General features: G+C 39.1%; 1 protein-coding gene across 6 annotated transcripts in view; it reads left to right on the top strand.

Moving 5' to 3' along the window:
• Window positions 1-3,950: 3,950 nt before the first annotated feature.
• The window catches only part of ZNF133 (zinc finger protein 133), a 32,315-nt gene continuing 17,933 nt past the window's right edge, over window positions 3,951-18,332 (top strand). The window contains exons 1-4 of one of the 6 annotated variants that reach the window (XM_079123572.1): window positions 3,951-4,067; window positions 5,293-5,474; window positions 12,780-12,856; window positions 17,512-17,638. In XM_079123572.1, the coding sequence (XP_078979698.1) occupies window positions 12,854-12,856; window positions 17,512-17,638 (130 nt within the window). In that variant the 5' untranslated portion in view covers window positions 3,951-4,067; window positions 5,293-5,474; window positions 12,780-12,853. Of the gene's footprint in view, window positions 4,129-4,186; window positions 4,311-5,292; window positions 5,475-12,779; window positions 12,857-17,511; window positions 17,639-18,332 lie in introns of those variants that run through there. The other 5 variants (XM_079123573.1, XM_079123574.1, XM_079123576.1 and 2 more) reach the window with 5 other exon arrangements.

Genomic DNA, 18,332 nt, shown 5'->3' with positions numbered 1-18,332 from the left:
GCTATTATGGGTTTGAGTGAAAAATGGAAATACTGGAAGTGGGTCAGGGATGGGAATTGTAGAAATTCTAGCTCAACCCCAGACCTCACAGACATCATTAGAGCCTTGATCATTAAGCTGAAAAATCAGAGAGGCCATGTTATAGGAATATGGACTACATCTTATAGTAAGTTCTTCTCTAGATACACTCTAATAGAATCTGAAGAGTTAAGAATATCTGCATGGGTTCAAGAACTTGGGAGTTTGAATCCTGCCAAGCTAGAGGGGTTTGGTAAATACCCCAAACTTTCAAAATCTACCCTAATAAGTACAAAGTGAAGCCTATGTAAATGCAAAATAATCATCCAGAAATTAAACTGCCTGCAAGAAATTTAAAAACCTGAAGAATATTGGACAGAGAACTATGAACTATGGGACAATATGGGATGGTTCAATATATGCAATAATCAGAGATCCAAAAGAAGAAGAAATTGAGAAAAAGACTGAAAAAATTATTTACAGGTATGAGAGTCAAAGTTCTCAAATAAAATGAAAAACATTGGTTTACAGATTAGAGAATTTCAACAATATCAAACTGAATAAATACAATAACAAATCATTTAGACATATCAACATAAAATTGCTGAAAGCCAAAGACAAAGCAAAACTTTAAGAGCAGTCAGAAGACAAATAATCACTATATACAGGGAACAGCAGTATATAGATGACTTCCGATGAGAAATAATAGAGGCCAGAATTAAAAGGAGCACATCTTTGAAAGTGCTAAAGGAATATCTGTCATCTTAATGTAATAGCCAACAAAAATAATCTTCATAAATATAGGTAAAATAAAGACATGTCCAGACAAATCAATGTAGAATTTACTACCATCAAATAAGTTATAAACTAAAAAAAAAAAAAAAAAAAAAAAAAAAAAAAGCAAAAAGATGTTCTTATAGCAACAGGAAATTAATTCCAGATGGAAATGCAGATCTACAGAAAGGAACAAAAAGCACTAGAAATGGTAAAGGCAAATACTTATTTTTCTGTTCTTAATTTCCTTGTAGTATAGCTGACTCTTAAAAGCTAATGTTGTTGCCAGGTGTGGTGGCACACCCCTGTAATCCCATCTGCTCAGGAAGCAGAAGTTAAGAGGTTCACACATTCAAAGCTAACCTCAGCAACTTAGTAAGGTCCCAACTTAGTGATACTGCCTCAAAATGAAAAATAAAAAAGGCCTGGAGATGTGGCTCAGTGGTTAAGTGCCTTGGGTTCAATCCCTGGTACATAAAAAAATTTAAATGTAAAATTATTTTTTAAGGTTAAAGCTGTGATCTGAGAATTAAACCAGGAATTAATAATTCTTCACAGGTCACAGTAGTAAAGTTTCACTCTTATTTTTATAACTGAAAACCATGATCTTGACCAACTTTGAGCAGGTAAGTAACGTACCTATAATCAAATAATTGGACCAGATGTCCTAAGTCCAAACTTTTGGATCAGAACACAGGTAGGACAGAGAAAACATATTTATTTGATCTCTCTGACAATACAATTCCTTGGGCAGCCTTTGGCACACAAAGTTTGTGATCCTTTAAGATTAGGGAGACAGAAGTACATGAACAGATAAAAAAAAATGTAAGCTAGAGAAGTCATGTAGTGACAGGGCAGTTTCTGATTGGTAGAAGGGTACACAGCAGGTCACAAAACCATCTCTTTGGTAAAGATGAAAGCTTGGAAAGGAAGAAAGATGCTATGGACTGAATTATAATCACTCAAAAATCCTAGGTAGGCCCACCCCCAACACTGAGGTTGGATGCCATCACTGAGTCCACCCCTCCCCACACAGAGGATGGAGGCCAGAAGCTGAGCCTGCTGGCCTGCTCTCCTACTGCTGAGGGACACTGCGCCTGCCTCCCTTCTGACTCAGCACACCCTCCATGGGGCTCCCCAGCTTCTCTGGAGGCTGGTGCAGGCATTTTGAATTATTCCTGAGGGTGTGGCTATCATCATTGGAAGGGCGGCTCCCTTCCTGAGACACTTACAGGAGATGGGAGGCCCTTTGACAGGTACCTCTATTTACTCACTTACATCCTACACTGTTCCCCATCCTCTTGTTCACATCTAGAAATACTATAAACAATAATCGTACTGATCCTGTTTATTTTAATGTTAAAGTCTTTATATGGGCTCTCTGGTTCAGGGCTACATTTTCTCTGTATTGGGTGCTATTTGTATTGATCTTCTCTTCAAAGGAGAGGTAGTGGAAAACTGAAGGGTAATAATAAGCCTGCAGGCGAGAACTTCAGTATCTCTGATCTTCACTGCTAGAGGGGAATATATAGAAACAATATGAAAAAACAGGGGAAGAAGGTGTCCCTAAAAAACCAAGATGCTATTGTGATGGAATCCAATGACAGCCTGCTAGTAGAAATGACAGAAAAAGAGTTTAGAATCTGCATACTTAAAATGATCTGTGAGGCAAAAGACGAGATAAGAGAGCAAGTGCAGGAAATGCATGACCATTCCGGTAGACAGTTAAAAGAGCAAATGCAGGAAGCAAAAGAACACTTCAATAAAGAGATAGAGATTCTGAAAAACAAATAAACATACAGAAATACTCGAAATGAAAGAAATGATAAACCAAATTAAAACAACAGAAAGCATCACCAACAGAATAGATCTCGTGGAAGACAGACTCTCAAGACAATGAAGACAAAATATTTAATCTTGAAAATAAAGTTGAACAAACTGAGAAGATGTTAAGAAGTCATGAACGCAACCTCCAAGAATTATGGGATATCATGAAAAGACCAAATTTAAGAATTATTGGGATTGAGGAAGGCACAGAGATACAAACCAAAGGCATGAACAACCTATTCAATGAAATAATATCAGAAAATTTCCCAAACCTGAAAAATGAAATGAAAAATCAAATACAAGAGGCTTACAGAACACCAGGTGCACAAAATTACAACAGATCCACACAAAGACACTTTATAATGAAAATTCCTCATACAAAATAAAGATAGAGGAGTTTAAAGACTGAGAGAGAAAAGCATCAGATTACATATAGGGGGAAACCAATATGGATATCAGTAGATTTCTCAGCCCAGACTCTAAAAGCAAGGGTCTGGAACAATATTTTTCAAGCTCTGAAAGAACACAGATGCCAACCAAGAATCCTATACCCAGCAAAACTAACTTTCAGATTTGACAATAAAATCTTTCCACGATAAACAAAAGTTAAAAGAATTCACAAATAGAAAGCCTGCCCTCCAGAACATTCTCAGCAAAATATTTTGTGAGGAGGAAGTAAAAAGCAACAAGTCAGCATAGGGAGGAACTACCCTAAAGGAAAAGCCAATCAAAGGACAAGTGAAAAACCAAAAAGGTATCAGGACACCTGCAGGAGGTATGTTTGGTTTGAGGGCCTGGGTTCCGACTCCAGATGCATATCGGATGCAAGACCTTGGGGAGACCGCTCAACCTCTTCGAGGTCTTAAATGACGTCTAAATGTGCTGGACAAAATTACACCTCCGTGGCTCTCACAGAATATGGGCGCAGGTTTCCAACCCCACAGCCACAGCTGCGGAGATCGGAGTTGGTAGCAACAAGAACTATCCAGGAAAGAAGTTAGGTACAAGCTCCCTCACCACTAGTACAAGCAAAAAATCTAGCGCCCCTCACGTCACTTCCGCCAGTGGTAGCGAGGCAACACCGGATCCAGAAGTCACTGCAGGGCTCACTGGGAAGTGTAGTCTTTGAGGTAGAGGCAGTCAGAGTAACGGCAGGGCGAGAAGCTTCACCCGGGAGCTTCTACATGACTTGTGAACATGCTTTTAAGAAAAACGTCGGGTGCCACAGTTGTCTTCCTCAGGCAGAACGCCACACGTTACCTAGAGACAGACCGGTTGGAGGCCAAGGCGAGCTGCGTGGTGCCAGCGCGCTTCTGGTTGCGCTGAGCAGCCTGGGAGGTGTGGTCCTCCCGCCGCGCCGAGGATTCTGGGTCGTGTAGTCCCGTCGCCCTGCTTGAGAAGAGCTCCAGCCGGTGGCTGGAGCGACCCCTTGTTCTTTGGTGGCGCTGGTGAGTGAGATTCCCGAGGGATCCTTGTAGCGGCGATGCTCTTTTCTGCGCGGAAAGGAAGGTCCTGAAAGGCTGGTTTATGGGATGAGCCTGGGGACCGTGTGGATGGCGCGGGGAAGCGGGGAGAGGAGGGGACGCGCTGGCATGGCTCGGGCCGTCCTCTCCCGGATGTCTTATTTTGGAGATGTGGGTGCGCATCTCCGAATGAGTGAGGTGAACCTCAGCCGTGAAACGGGGTAGTAGGTGGTTGCAGGGCTCTGGCCTTCTGTCTTGGTGTTCGTGTGGGTGGCGAGAGTTTCGGCCTTGGTTGGGATCCCGGTATTGGAAGAAGCGCTTGCTGATGCCATGATCGTTTTGGTGGGGTTGAGTAAGTAGGCTTTTAGGGGTCTGATGCTTCTAAGGTGGTGGGTAGGGAATGTCTTGAGGGCCCAGCATCCCGGGGGTTTTGGTTGTTTGCGAGTTGGTGGTCTTCGGGCATAACCACCCCTCGCCTTTGCTGGGGCGGGCTGAGGGATTGGTTGGCTTAACCAAACAAGTCCAGGTTTGACTAGTTGTGGAGTGGCCACAGTGGAGTGATCACAGGGTTCCCATTCGTCTGATCGTTCCCTGCTTTGGGCCTTGGAGGAGGAGGTTGATCTGGGGCCCATTTGGCAAGTTTTTCATTGACCATAAAAATCACAGCATTTTAAATTCCATTTTAATGATTTATTATGGAGAAATTTCAAATATCCAGGAATAGAACTCTACAGAACTGTCACTCATATTCAGCACTTAACTACCTTATGACCGATCTTTTTTTTTTTTTTTTCTTCTTTTTTTTAATGACCAATCTTAATTCATCTCAAAGTAAACAAACTGAGAGGCCTTACAACCTTCAGAGCCTGGTCTCTACAAGCGGATTTCCACAGGCTGTCACTTCATAGTTTTGTCACCTTGAGCAAGAGAATGACCTCACTGTGCTTCATTTTTTTTCATCTGTAAAATGGTAATACCATCTACTTCATTGTTATGTTGTGAGGTTAGAATGAGGTAAAACTCATGCAATACTTGGAATAGTCTCTGGTATATACTTAAGTGCTCAAGAGGTTTTACCTTTCATTATTAATAGTGGAGAGGATCACTTCATGCTTGGTGTCAACATTATGTCAGGGCAGGTTGTGTTCTTAGACCAACGTCCCAGCTCTGTTCTTGGGAAGCTGCTCACAATTATTTTTTCCTTCTGTAGCAGGTCCATTCTTGATGCCCTCAAGGAAGAGGAGGTGCTACCCTATTGGAGCTTGAGGGTTTCCACCAGCTTCCCTGAATGCTTTTTGTTGCTGTTCTGCCTCCAGTGACCCCTAGCCAAGCAGAGGGGACTGCCTGCTGAGAAAAGGAAGGACTCCTGGACTCCCCACTGCCCAGCTTCAGGTGAGTGCCACTTAACCTTTTGCATACCAATCTGTGAATCGGGTCTCCTTAGTTCAACTTTGACATTTTTTGTCATCTAGGATCAGAGACCCAGCTGGTTCCTGTTGAAAGACAGCCCTGTTGTAAGGATGACAATTTTCACAGATATTCAGACCTAGTGCCCTGATTCGTGACTCCTTTATCCTTGCCCCTTACATTCCTCCTCTCAGCATTTTTCAGACTTCTCATTTCCAGGGCTTGTCAGGTGCTGTGAAGTTGTCAGCATTTAGTTCTCCTGTCTTCCAATGCCCTTACTCTTTTTCCATGCTAGAGTAGTTTATAGCAAATCCCAGTTTTATTATTTTACCTGCAAGTAACTTCAGAAGGCATCTCTAACCTATTAGGATGTATATGGTATGTATAATTTTATTTTGACATATGTATAATTTTAACATGTATACTTTCATTGTTATACCTAACGAAATTAAAGACTGTTAATATTTAATACCCAGTCTATATTTAATTTTTACAATTGTCTAAAAATACCTTTTCTCCCCAGTTAAAACACCCCTGGTGGGAGGCAGGAGAGAGAGAAGCATCTGGAATTCAGCATGATGGTTTATCCTGTCTCTACCTGTTTCTACTCTTATAGTAACTTCTACTTCATGAAACAAGCTGGACCTCTCAGTTTTCCTTGTTTTTTTATTCTTTCCAAACTTACTTTTCATTTGATTGGCAATTATATCCTTTAGTTCCACCCATGCATACTCCTTGATTCTTTCTTCTTCTCTTTATCATCGTTTCTACACTACCTTATCCTCCTGTCTATTCTCCACCTTCTTGCCCTGTACACTTGCTTCCATTAAAGTTGAACTCCTTGAAAAAATTACCTTATTTTGCTGTCTCAATTTCTATCCTTCTGTCATCTCTTAAACATTACAATAAGGCTTTTTCAGTCTTTTCTATTAAAAATAACCTTGTTTGGGCTGGGCATGGTGGTGCATGCCTGTAATCCCAGTGGCTCAGGAAGCTGAGGCAGGAGGACTGTGAATTCAAAGACAGCCTCAGCAAAAGCAAAACACTAAGCAACTCAGTGAGACCCTTTTTCTAAATAATATACAAAATAGGACTAGTGATGTGGCTCAGTGGTTGAGTGACCCTGAGTTCAATCCCCAGTACCTCCCCCACAAAAATAACCTCATTAAGGTCTCCATTATTCTCCCTATGACTAAACACCACACTCAATTTTCAGCAACACTTTACATAGTTGCTTATTTTCTCTTTAAAATATCTTTTCACACAGTTGCTCTTTGTTTCCAGAGACTGCTCCTCCTCTGTCCCTTTTGCTGGTTCCTTCTCTACTTTTAAGCCTGTACCATGTTCAGTTCTTAGACCTCTTGTCTTCTCCAGCTGTATTCTCTTTGTGGTGGTACTGTCCATTCTCAAGGCTCCAGATGCCATCTCTCTGCGCCCTACATCTCAACCTTCAACTTCACATCTAAGTTTCCTGCTACCTTACATTTCTGCTTGGATATCTCATGGACATCCCAAACTTGATGTATCCAATAACAAATTCTGATCACTTCCCCAGACATGCTGCTAGTGAGGTATAGATGATTCTTTAAAAGGGAGTAGAGACCTGGAAACTCCTGGTAGACTGCATGGCAACTGGACAGATTGTGATTGGTCTACCATAGACCTGGCAGATTGCTCAGGCTCAAAACCTTGCAGTCATCCTGGGGTTGGGGATATAGCTCAGTTGGTAGAGTGCTTGCCTCATAAGCACAAGGCCCTGGGTTCAATCCCCAGCACAAAACAAGCAAACAAACAAACAAACAAACAAACAAAAAACCTTGCAGTCATCCTCAGTTCCTTTCTTGCTCGTACACACTGTTTATACTAAGCAAATCTGAGCTCTAACAATCTCCAACCCCTGCTGCTTCCACCGTGGTCCAGGACACCATTCCACTTGGATCATTTCCTTTGTGTGGTCTCTTGACTCCCCCCACCGCCCACAAAGGTTTTATACAACAACAAGGATCTTTTCAAGTATAAATCAGATTATGATATGCATTTGCTGAAAACCCTGCAGTAACTTTTCATTCCAACCAAGGTACAACCTGTATCCTACAAGTTTGGACATTGGACTTCATCTCCACCACTCCATCTCAGTCATACCATGTCAGTTATGGTGAACCATCTATCCATTTCTTCACCATGCCAGCCTGGCTCTTACATCAGAGTCTTTGCCCTGACTCTTCCCTTGTCTAAGATGTTTACTCCCTCACATTCTTCGGATTTTTACCCAGTCATTTCAGAAATGCCTTCCCTAATCACCCTATTTAAAATTTGAAAGTGACCCCGCTTCTGTTACTGCTTTTCTTCTATGTTTTTCTTAAAGTCACTCATCACTTACTGATAAACTGTGTTTTATTGATTTATTTCATGTGCCCATTTTTCCTCTTTAGACTTTCATTTCCATGAGGGTAGGAATTTCTGTCCTTGTTGACTTCCATATGCCCAGTATTTACAACAGTGCCTGTCACACCTTAGCTCAAGAAATAATAATTGAACAAAGGAACGACCCAACCTTGTGTATACAGCTCATTCTGGAAGTAATAGATGAAGCAGACGAGGATGTTGGGCAGTGGTCTTCAGAGACTGTGTCAGGAGGCTTTTGCCATTGTAAGGTAGAATCAGTCATTCTTGGTAACTAGTTTGCTGTGGCAGGTAGGGAAGTAGTAGTCATCATGGCTGAATAAGCACATGAATGATGGGAGGGTGCTTCTGTTATTAAGAATGTTGAAGAGATAATCCCAGCGGCTTGGGAGGCTGAGGCAGGAGGTTTGTGAGTTCAAAGTCAACCTCAGCAATTTAGTGAGGCCCTAAGCAACTCCGTGAGACCCTGTCTGCAAATAAAATACAGAAAAGGGCTGGGGATGTGGTTCAGTGATCGAGTGACCCTGAGTTCAACCCCCGGTCCAAAAACAAAAAAAGAATGCTGAAGAGAGAAGGCACAACACGTTTGAAAAGGTTCTGATTCGATTATTGATTACTGCACAACTACCCTAAAACTTGGTGGTTTAGAAGAGTAACCATGTTAATCTTCCTGATTCTTTGGGTTATCTGCTGCATCAGTTAAGTGTTTCTTCCACTCTGAGTTACAGATCTCACTGAGACTGTAGTCATTTGGGGACTCATTTGGGTTCCTCATACTTTTGGTATCTTAGTTTGTTGGCTGGAAGACTGGACTCAGCGTGGTACTGGGCCTTATTCTTCATGTATCCTTGGGCCTCTGCCTCTCTGCATGCTTCTGCAGGGTAGTTGAATTTCTTAGGGTTCCTATGAGTGAAAGGTTTCTAGATCTCTTATGACTGAAACCTGTAAAGCTAGGCGTGGTGGCACACACCTGTAATCCCATCGACTTATAGAGGCTGAGGAAGGAGGATTTAAGTTTGAAGCCAGCTTCAGCAACTTAGCAGGATCCTGTTTTAAAATAAGAAATAAAAAGGGCTGGGGATATAGCTTAGGGGCAAAGAGCCCTTGGGTTTAATCCCTAGAACCGAAACCTGCAAGTGGCATACTGTCACCTGTATCACACTTACTGGCTAGCGCAGAAATAAGGCCAACCTGAAGGAACACCCCCCCCACACGCTCACAGTGTTTAAAGCTGGAATAATTTGAACAACAAAATAGTGACAATATTATTATAAACTCTAGGATAAAACATGAACCCATATTGACATAAATAAATAATTGAATACAAATAAATAGGGAGATGGGATAGCTTTTGCTTATGGAATTCTAATTAATAAGTTTGGTATGAAAGAGGGATATAAAACATTGTAACTTGGTAAATATAGTAATAAATGTTACAGACAGGTTTCACAGAAGTGTGCCAAAGTCAGTGGGTGGAAGTTTGAAGAGAATCAGGATATTTGCATAATCTCAAAGTCCTTATATTCATTATAAATGGAAATTTAGACTTTACAGTGGAGAAACCCAGTAGACACTGCCGTAACCAAGTGGTCAAGATCACACATAACATCACCAGTTGTGAGACATGCCAGTATGAACTCATTGATGTGGTACTGTGTAAAGGACACAGCATCACAGCCTGTGAGGTATCATAACCTAAAGGGAAATAACCTCATTCTAAGCATGAAAACACAAAGCAAAATGGAGGGCATTCTTCAAAAACATCAAGTTTACAAAAGAAAAGACAGGATCTGTCGCAGATGAGAGGAGATTAAAGATACATGACAACTAAATGGAATTTGAGAAACTATTGGAACATTATTGGAACATTGTTGGAAAAAAATGGCAAAGTTTAATTAAGTCAATAGTATTGTGTCAATGTTAGTTGCCTCCTTTTGATCATGGTACTATGGTTTTCTAAGATGTTAACATTAGAGAAAGTAAAGAGTATATGGAAATTGATATTTTTTAACTTCTCTGTAAGTCTAAAATTAGTTCTAAATAAAGCTTTAAAAGTTCATCAATCCTATATCCTTGAGGGTTTTTCTTTTTAAGTGACCAGTGGTTATTCAGGTTTTTTTTTGTTGTTGTTTTCATTTCATTTTATCTTATTTGCAGTGCTAGGGATAAAACCCAGGACCTCACACTTGTCACACTTGCTAGGCAGGTGCTCTGTTACTGTGACTGACCCCACGCCCCAAACACACAAACATAAACTATGCCATTTTAACCATGTTTAAGTGTTCCGTTCAGTGGCATCAAGCATCTCACATTGTCGTGTAACTGTCATAACTATGATCTCTAGAACTTTTCATCATGTAGAATGAAAACTCTGTGTCCTTTGAAAATAATTTCCCATCTCCCTGTTTCCTTGGATCCTGGCCACCACCATTCCACTTTTTTTTCTGTGAATTTGACTATTCTAGGTAATTCAAATAAGTGGAATCATATGGTATTTTCCTTTTGTGATTGGCCTATTTCACCATAGTGTCCTCAAGCTTTATCCATGTTGTAGCATGTCCAAATTTACTTCCTTTTGAAGGCTGAAAAATATTCCACTGTATGTATATACCACGTTTTCTTTATTCCTTTGTCTTTGGTTGAATCCTAAGTTGTTTCCACCTTTTGGTTATTTTTAATGATGCTGCTATGAAGCTTTTAAAATACAATTATTAATTGTATATTAATTATTAATTGTATTAATTATTGTATTAAATGTACAAATGAATGGGCTTCACTGTGGCATTCCATACATACATATGTCAAGCTTTGATCATGTCCACCCTCCCTTCTCTTACCCCCCATTCCCTTCTTCCCCTAGGGCATTGAGTTTATTTATACTATCTGGGCAAGAAAGAGGCAATTGTGACTTCTCCTCAGGTCTGAAAAATATGGTGTATTATAATAATAAATTTCCTAATATTGAACCAATCTGGGTAAATCTCACTTTGTCATGGTGAAATATTTTCCTAATATTTTATTTAGACTTTTTTTCAATATTTGTAAGTGATAATTACTATCAAGTTTAGGCTCCAGTGTTTTTTTCCTTGCTTTATAAAAAGAATGAGAAGATTTTCCTTATTTTTCAATGTTCTGCAACAGTTTTTGGAGTATTGAGACCATATAGTTTGAAGGTTTAAAACTGACCCTCTAAGGTCGATTTTGATAAGTTATAGTTCTTTGGAAGTTGTTCACTACATCTATGTGTGCAGAGCTCTGTAAAATAATCTAATATGACTTTAATTTTTTTTGTGTGTGTGTGGACTGAGGATGTATCTTGGTGATAGAACACTTGCCTAGCATGTGTCAGGCCCTGGTTTCATGCCTATCACCATTAAAAAAGTTTTTTAGTGGTTCAATATTTATTTCCCTTGTCATCTCTTAAACTTTGAATATTTACATTTTTGGTTTATTTCACCAAGCATGTCTTCATGCTGTAGCATGTTTCAGAATTTCCTTTCTTTTCAGGCTGAATGATATTCCACGGTCTGTGTATACCACTTTTTGTTTATTCATCTTTCATTTTTACTTGTGTTGTTTCTACTGGTGTTGTTTGGCATTGTGAATAATGCTGCTGTAAACACGAGTGTACAAACATTCAAGTTATTGCTTGCAGTTCTTTTGGGCGTATAATGGCATGGGGATCACACAATAATTCTATTTTAAATTTTTGGAGGAATCATCATACTGTTTTGTGGCTGTACCCACCTGTAGCCTGTAGGTGTACATTTCCATCTGTAATGCGCAGTAATTGAACTATGAGTTTGAAAAATGTGATGGTGGTAGTTTGGTTTTTTTGCTTAGAATTCCTGTGGATTTTTGTTGTTGTTTTTTAAAATCTAATAGTTTAGAAAAGCTAGAAAGTGGGTATCTTAGAGTTATAAGTCATCTTCTCCATTGTATCAGATTATTTGTTTTTGAAATGTTTCTTCAATTATACTTTTAAATATTTATTCTGTTCTATTGTTTTTTTTGTTTGGTTTTAGGCATATATTAATATTATTCCTTTGTCTGTTTTCCATTCCAACCTCTTTCTCTCTGATCCTTTTTATTTTTTAATTCATTTTTTTATTCTCTTCTTTTCTGGTTATTCTTAGTGCCCATCATGTTTTTATTTAAATCTATTCTTTCTTGGATGTCTTGTAATTTAAACTTCATTTTGCATACAGTAATCCTATAAGTAAGGTTTGTTTTTATTTTTTTACAGGTCAGTCATATCTTATTTTTTTTTTTTTTTACTTTCTTGCCTACTTCTTAGTTTCTTGGTTTTTGAATTTTTGATTCAAAATGCTATCTCATATCCTGAAATGTTTGAGAATATTTAATTCAGCTTAGAATTATGGTTTTATTATGAATTTTTGTGTCTCACCATAATTTGTGTGTGTGTGTGTGTGTGTGTGTGTGTGTGTGTGTGTGTGTGTGAAATTTTCTTTAACTGAATTGTTTGGATTCTCATTTTCTCTTCTCTTTCTTTCTCTCTTTATGGATGATGATTTCATGTCTGCATTTCTGTAAACAGAACTGGCAGTCTAGTGTTTTTGAGATTTTTTTTCTAGTTCAAGAAAATTCTTATCAGTATAACAGAGTACTGCTTTCTACTTGGTTGCAAAGGAAAGAAAGCTTATGTGTCCTTTTTTTTTTTTAACGGTTTGTTTTGCAAGACTTCATGTTTTCCTCCTTGCTTGTTTTTTTCCTTTAACTTGCTGTATCCAAGGACTACCTTTTCCTTGCTTTTTTACACTTCCCTTTGGCCACTGCTCCACCACTTGTAGGGTTCAAGAGCAGGTTCTCACTAATGGGAAGAGTGTTTCTACCTGACACCCTCTCATTTCTGTTTTCCTTACCCAGATCTACCTTCTGAATATCATCCTTCTTTAGGGAGACCAGGAAAAGTGGCCACAGGGTCCCGGAGAGCCAGGGGAATGGTGAGTGTTTCCTGTCTCCATACTGGCAGTCAAAGGATGGACACATTCCCTTCTCCTGCCCTGACTCCCTTATTGATTCTTAGCTTAGTCCAGCTCCAGTTCTGGCTATGAATCATCTTACCTCAAACTCTTCTTCAGCATCTCTCTCTGCTCAGTCCATGACTTGGTGATTAACCTAGTAGTTAGCCCTGAACAACACACAATCTGCAGTATAAGAGTATACATTCCTTTATGCAGCTTTACAACTTCTACTGGTTTAGAGTGACATCATAATAACAGAATAGGAAGAACTAGTAATCTCCCTCCCTACCTACATACCAGTTGTAGTGGTGGAATCTTTCAGATGTACCTATTTTGAAAGAGTTTAGTGAAACTTTCAGCTTCCAGGGGAAGGCATGAATGGTATATCACATTTAATATCAGCTCTTAGTGAAGTAGTGCCATCTTTCCCTCATCCTCTTGGTCCTGTGGCAGCAGCCAGGTACATGTTACCAGAGCAGCTTGCACCAGGGTGGAAAATAAGGATTTTATATTCCAGGTATCAAGGATCTGTGCTCTGATTGCCTTTCCTGATCACAGAGGTGGTCTGCCATTGTTCCAACCCTCACCAGCTAAAGTGACTTCCAGGGGATTTAAGGAGCTACAACCTGTCCCCTCCCTTTACTTTTCCTTTTTCAAAAGTCAGGCATTTCAGGACTAGGAATCGCATATATAGGGGAAAAAATCGCATATATAGGGGAATTTAGAAAGTCACCATGCACAACTAAGGGAAGGTACAACATTATATCTCGTGCTAATCCCTGGGATGGAGATACCTTATATCAATTGAAAAACAAAACAAACAAAACCCAGCAAACCTTGAGTAAGGGGGAGAATCTGACTTTCATATTTGTCATATTTTAGGATTCAAATGTTCCATTCTCAAGAAAAATCACAAGGCATTAAAAAAATATATATGACCCATTCAAAGGGGAAAAAGCAGGTCAATAGGAAATACTGACTTACTAGACAATGACTTTAAAATTGCTTGAAAAGATGCTTAAAGACCTAAAGGATGTGGACAAAGTTAAGAAAATAATGTAAGAACAAAATGTAAATGTAAATAAAGATATAGAAAACGTATCAGAGGAATCATTTGGCCTTTGATTCTTTGGGACTGGCTTATTTCACTTAGCATGATATTCTCCAACTCATTCTGATAAGTGGTGGATGATACATAATGGGGGGCAGAGAGGTAAGGGAAGAATGGAAGAAGGATGGATGTGTAGATGGAAATGAGGGGTGGGGAGGGGAGAGGGGAAGGAAAGATAATAGAATGAGACAAACATCATTACCCTGTGTACATGTATGAATACGCAAATGGTATGACTCTACTTTGTGTACAACTAGTATAACTATAACGATAGTTCTATTCCATTTTTGTACAGTGAATCAAAATAAAAATAAAAAAAACCCTAAAACTTATTCAATGAAGAAAAAAAAGAGAGAGGAAACTTAGAGAAATTTTGGAGCTGAAAAGTTTAACCACTGAAGTGAAAAATTCATTAGAGGGATTTTGAAGCAGATTTGAGCAGACAAAGAATTAGCAAACCTGAAGATAGGACAATTAAAATTAAGTCATGCTGAGTGTGGTGGCACACACCTGTAATCCTAGCAACTCAGGAGACTGAGGCAGGAAGATCACACTGAGCTAAGCCTCACAACTTAACAGGCTGTAAGCAATCTAGCAAGACCCTGTCTCAAAAAATAAAAATGGTTGGGGATATGACTCAGTGGTTAAGCACCCTTGGTTTAATTCCTAGTCAAAAAAAAAAATTTAAGCCAGGAACTTAGAAAAAGATTGAAGAAGAGTCCACAGAGTCTTTTGAGCATGTGGAACATGATCAAGTGGAAGTGGACCAACATACACATTGTGGGATTACCAAAAGGAGAAGAGAAAGAAAAAGGGAAAGAGATTACTTGAAGAAATATTGACCAGAAACTTTCCAAACTTAATGAAAGACATGAATGTGAACATTCAAGAAACTCAATGAGGGCTGGGGTTGTGGCTTGGTGGTAGAGTGCTTGCCTGGCATGTTTGAGAGGCACTGGGTTTGATTCTTGGCACTACATATAAATAAATACATAAAAGTCCATTGACAACTAAAAATAAAAATGAAAAAAAAGAAACTCAACAAAGTATAAGTGGGATAAATTCAAAGAGACCTACATCAAGGCATGTTATAATCAAAATATCAAAAGCCAAAAACATCTAAGAGAATTTTGAAAACAGCAGGAAACAAGCTACTTTACATACAAGGTATACCTTACATCAATTGAAAAACAAAAATCTCAGAAAGCAGAAGGCAGTGAGGTGATATTTTCAAAGTGCTCAAAGAAGAACAGATAAAATGAATATAGGTACATGTGTATAATGGAGTAAAATATTTCTTAGTCTTAAAAGGTAAAATTTTCAGGCAGTAATGTTCTCTTACAACATATAGAACTAGAAAAGGAAAAACAAACTAAACATAAAATTAGTACAGAGAAAAATAATAAGCATTGGAACAGAGTCAATTAAATAGAGAATAGAAAAATAATAGGGAAAATTAGTGAAACTTGAAGTTCTTCAAAAATTAAAAACCTGTACACGTGGAGAGGACACTGGCATAATATGGATTTAGAGACCAATGGAATAAAATACAATCCTCTTACATTGCTAGTGAAAATATAAAATGGTATACCTAGTGTGGAAATGGTGCATTTGCTAGTTCTTATTTCTCTGTGCTCGCTCGCTCTCTTTTTTTTGCAATAGCCATTCTTATAGGTATAAAGTGTATATCCTTGTGGTCTTCATTTACATTTCCGTAACCATTAGTGATGGTATCCTTACATGTGCTTAGTGGCTGCCATGGTTTAGATGTTCAACATAAAATTATCATTTGATGTAGTGATTGTGCTTCTGGGTGTATACTCAAAAGAATTTAGAGGAAGAACTCAAACAAATATTTATACATCACTGTATTTGGCAGAATTATTCACAATAGCCAGAAGCATGTCCATTGATAAAATAGACAAAATATAGTATTTACATACAGCAAAGTATTGCTCACCCTTAAAGAGGAATGAAATTCTGAATGTATGCTTCTATGTGAATGAATCTTAAAGATATGCTACGTGAAATAAGCCAAACACAAGAAGACATAGCATTGTTGGATGCAGTGGCATGGGCCTATAGTCCCAGCAACTTGGGAAACTGAGGTAGGAGGATCAAATTTGAGACCAGCCTCAGCAACTTAGTGAGACCCTAAGCAATTTAGTGAGATCCTGTCTCAAAATTAAAAGTTAAAAAAGCCTGGGGACATGGTTCAATGGTATAATGTACCTCTGCCTCGCCACCCCGCAAAAGACAACTTTGTGTGATTCTCCTTATTTTTGCTATAGAGAATAACCAAATGTGTAGTCAGAAAGTAAAATGGTTGGGGCTGGGGTTGTGGCTCAGTGGTAGAGCACTTGCCCTAGCACATGTGAGGCACTGGGTTCGATCCTCAGCACCACATAAAAATAAATAAATAAATAAACTATAACTAAAAATATTTTTTAAAAAAAGAACATAAAATGGTCATACCAGGCCTGAGGAGAGAATGGGACATTGCTGTTTATTGATTACAGAGTTCGAGTGTGTAATGCTCAAAATGTTCTCTAGATGGATAGTGGTGATGGTGAATCCATTTAAAAAGACCAAGTTCCAGACCCAGTGTTGGGAAACCTCATCCCAATGTATATTCTATTGAAATAGTGCTAAGTAGATAGAATAAAACTAAGCAGGGGGATTAGAGCAGAGAATAGAGATGAGTTTTTTGATTGAATGACCAAGAAGTTCTACTGTTAGTATCCAGTATGGGAAGGAAATTTCTTTATCTTTTTTTTTTGGTGGTACTGGGGATTGAATCCTGGGACCACATGCATGCTAGGTAAGCATTCTACCACTGAGCTACATCCTCAGCAAGAAGTTTAATGTATCGTTATCCTTGTTTCAAGTTGAGAAAACTGAGGCATTAGTTGGTGGCAGAAATGAGCCTCAAACCAAAACACTGTGGTTCAGATACTCCACCATTCCCCACTAGCTAGAAAAACCGAGGTCTGCGGGATTTGGGGAAAAACTGAATTGACTAATCTTTGCCAGTACGGAATTGTATGAACTTCAGTCACTCAGATGTTTCAGTGCCAATAAGATACCTGTTTGATCTTTTAAATTCCTGTATGTGTGTTTGTGTGTGTGTGTGTGTGTATCTACTGGAGATCAAACCCAGGACTTTGCTCATGCTTGGTGAGCACTCCACCACTGAGCTATATCCCTAGCCCCTGATGTTTTAAATTCTTAAAACTCAGAAAGTCTGTTGTGCTTTAATTGTTATTTAATTTTTGTATGTTGTTTGTTCTGCTTGGATCTAAAGTTCCCCAAACTTATGGACTCTTATTTTTTACATGTATACCCCAAATAGTCCACCCAGGACTGCTGGCTGAATAGACGTGGGGTTTAAAGGTCTTGCAACAGGTGGCAACAGTCGCAGGCAGTATCTGTGTATTTCACCGCCTCCCCAGAGTAGCCTTCTCTCTACCCCTCATCCTGGGCCATGAGCAAGCAGGCGAGCAGGCTGTATTTTGTGTTTCAGGCACACATGGCATTCAGGGATGTGGCTGTGGATTTCTCCCAGGAAGAGTGGAGCCTGCTGAGCCCTGCCCAGAGGACCCTGTACAAGGAGGTGATGCTGGAGAACTACAGCAACTTGGTCTCTCTGGGTAAGTGTGGTATCTCTTAGAACTCACATTCTTACTATGGGGAATTTTGGACTAAGCTTGAAGTAGCCATCTTGTTTTCTGACTTGGTCTTTTGGTTGGACTTAGAAGCAAAGGCCTTTTGTTCCCTGTTTCCCCAGGGAAGGGTCTGATTTTGTAGAGTTGAAAATGAATAGATTGTGTGTGTGTGTGTGTGTGTGTGTTTTGTGATACTCTGCATTTCTAGGCCTTTTTCTCTAGACTGAGGCTCTCTAAGTTAACTTATTTTAAAGTTTATAAGGCATTTATCCATCTAGTTTTGAACAGAATCAGTGTGCTCTCATCTGAGTTAATCTTCTCCACTATTTTCAGGTTTTGTACTATACTTTGAAGTTCTTTATCCAGTTTGACTCTGAATTATTTTTTCCACATTTTATATTGGTGCATAGTTGTATAATGTTGGGATATTTTGTTATATATTCATACGTACACATAACATAACATAATTTGGCCAAGATTACTCCCCAACACATCTCTTCTATCTGCTGGTCCCTTTCCTCTATTAATACTGATTCTACTGATTTCCCTTTGATCTTCATGAGATCACATCACCCCACCCCAGTTTGCTTTTCCTTTTTCTTTTCCTCTAGCTTTCACATATGGGCGAAAACTTTTGACCCTTGACCTTATGAGTTTGGCTTATTTTGTTTAACATAAT

Source organism: Sciurus vulgaris, assembly GCF_902686455.1.
Source record: "Sciurus vulgaris genome assembly, chromosome: 2".
Taxonomy (NCBI): Eukaryota; Metazoa; Chordata; class Mammalia; order Rodentia; family Sciuridae; genus Sciurus; species Sciurus vulgaris.
The sequence above is the reverse complement of the archived record's forward strand: the minus strand, read 5'-3'. Positions and strand labels throughout refer to the sequence as shown.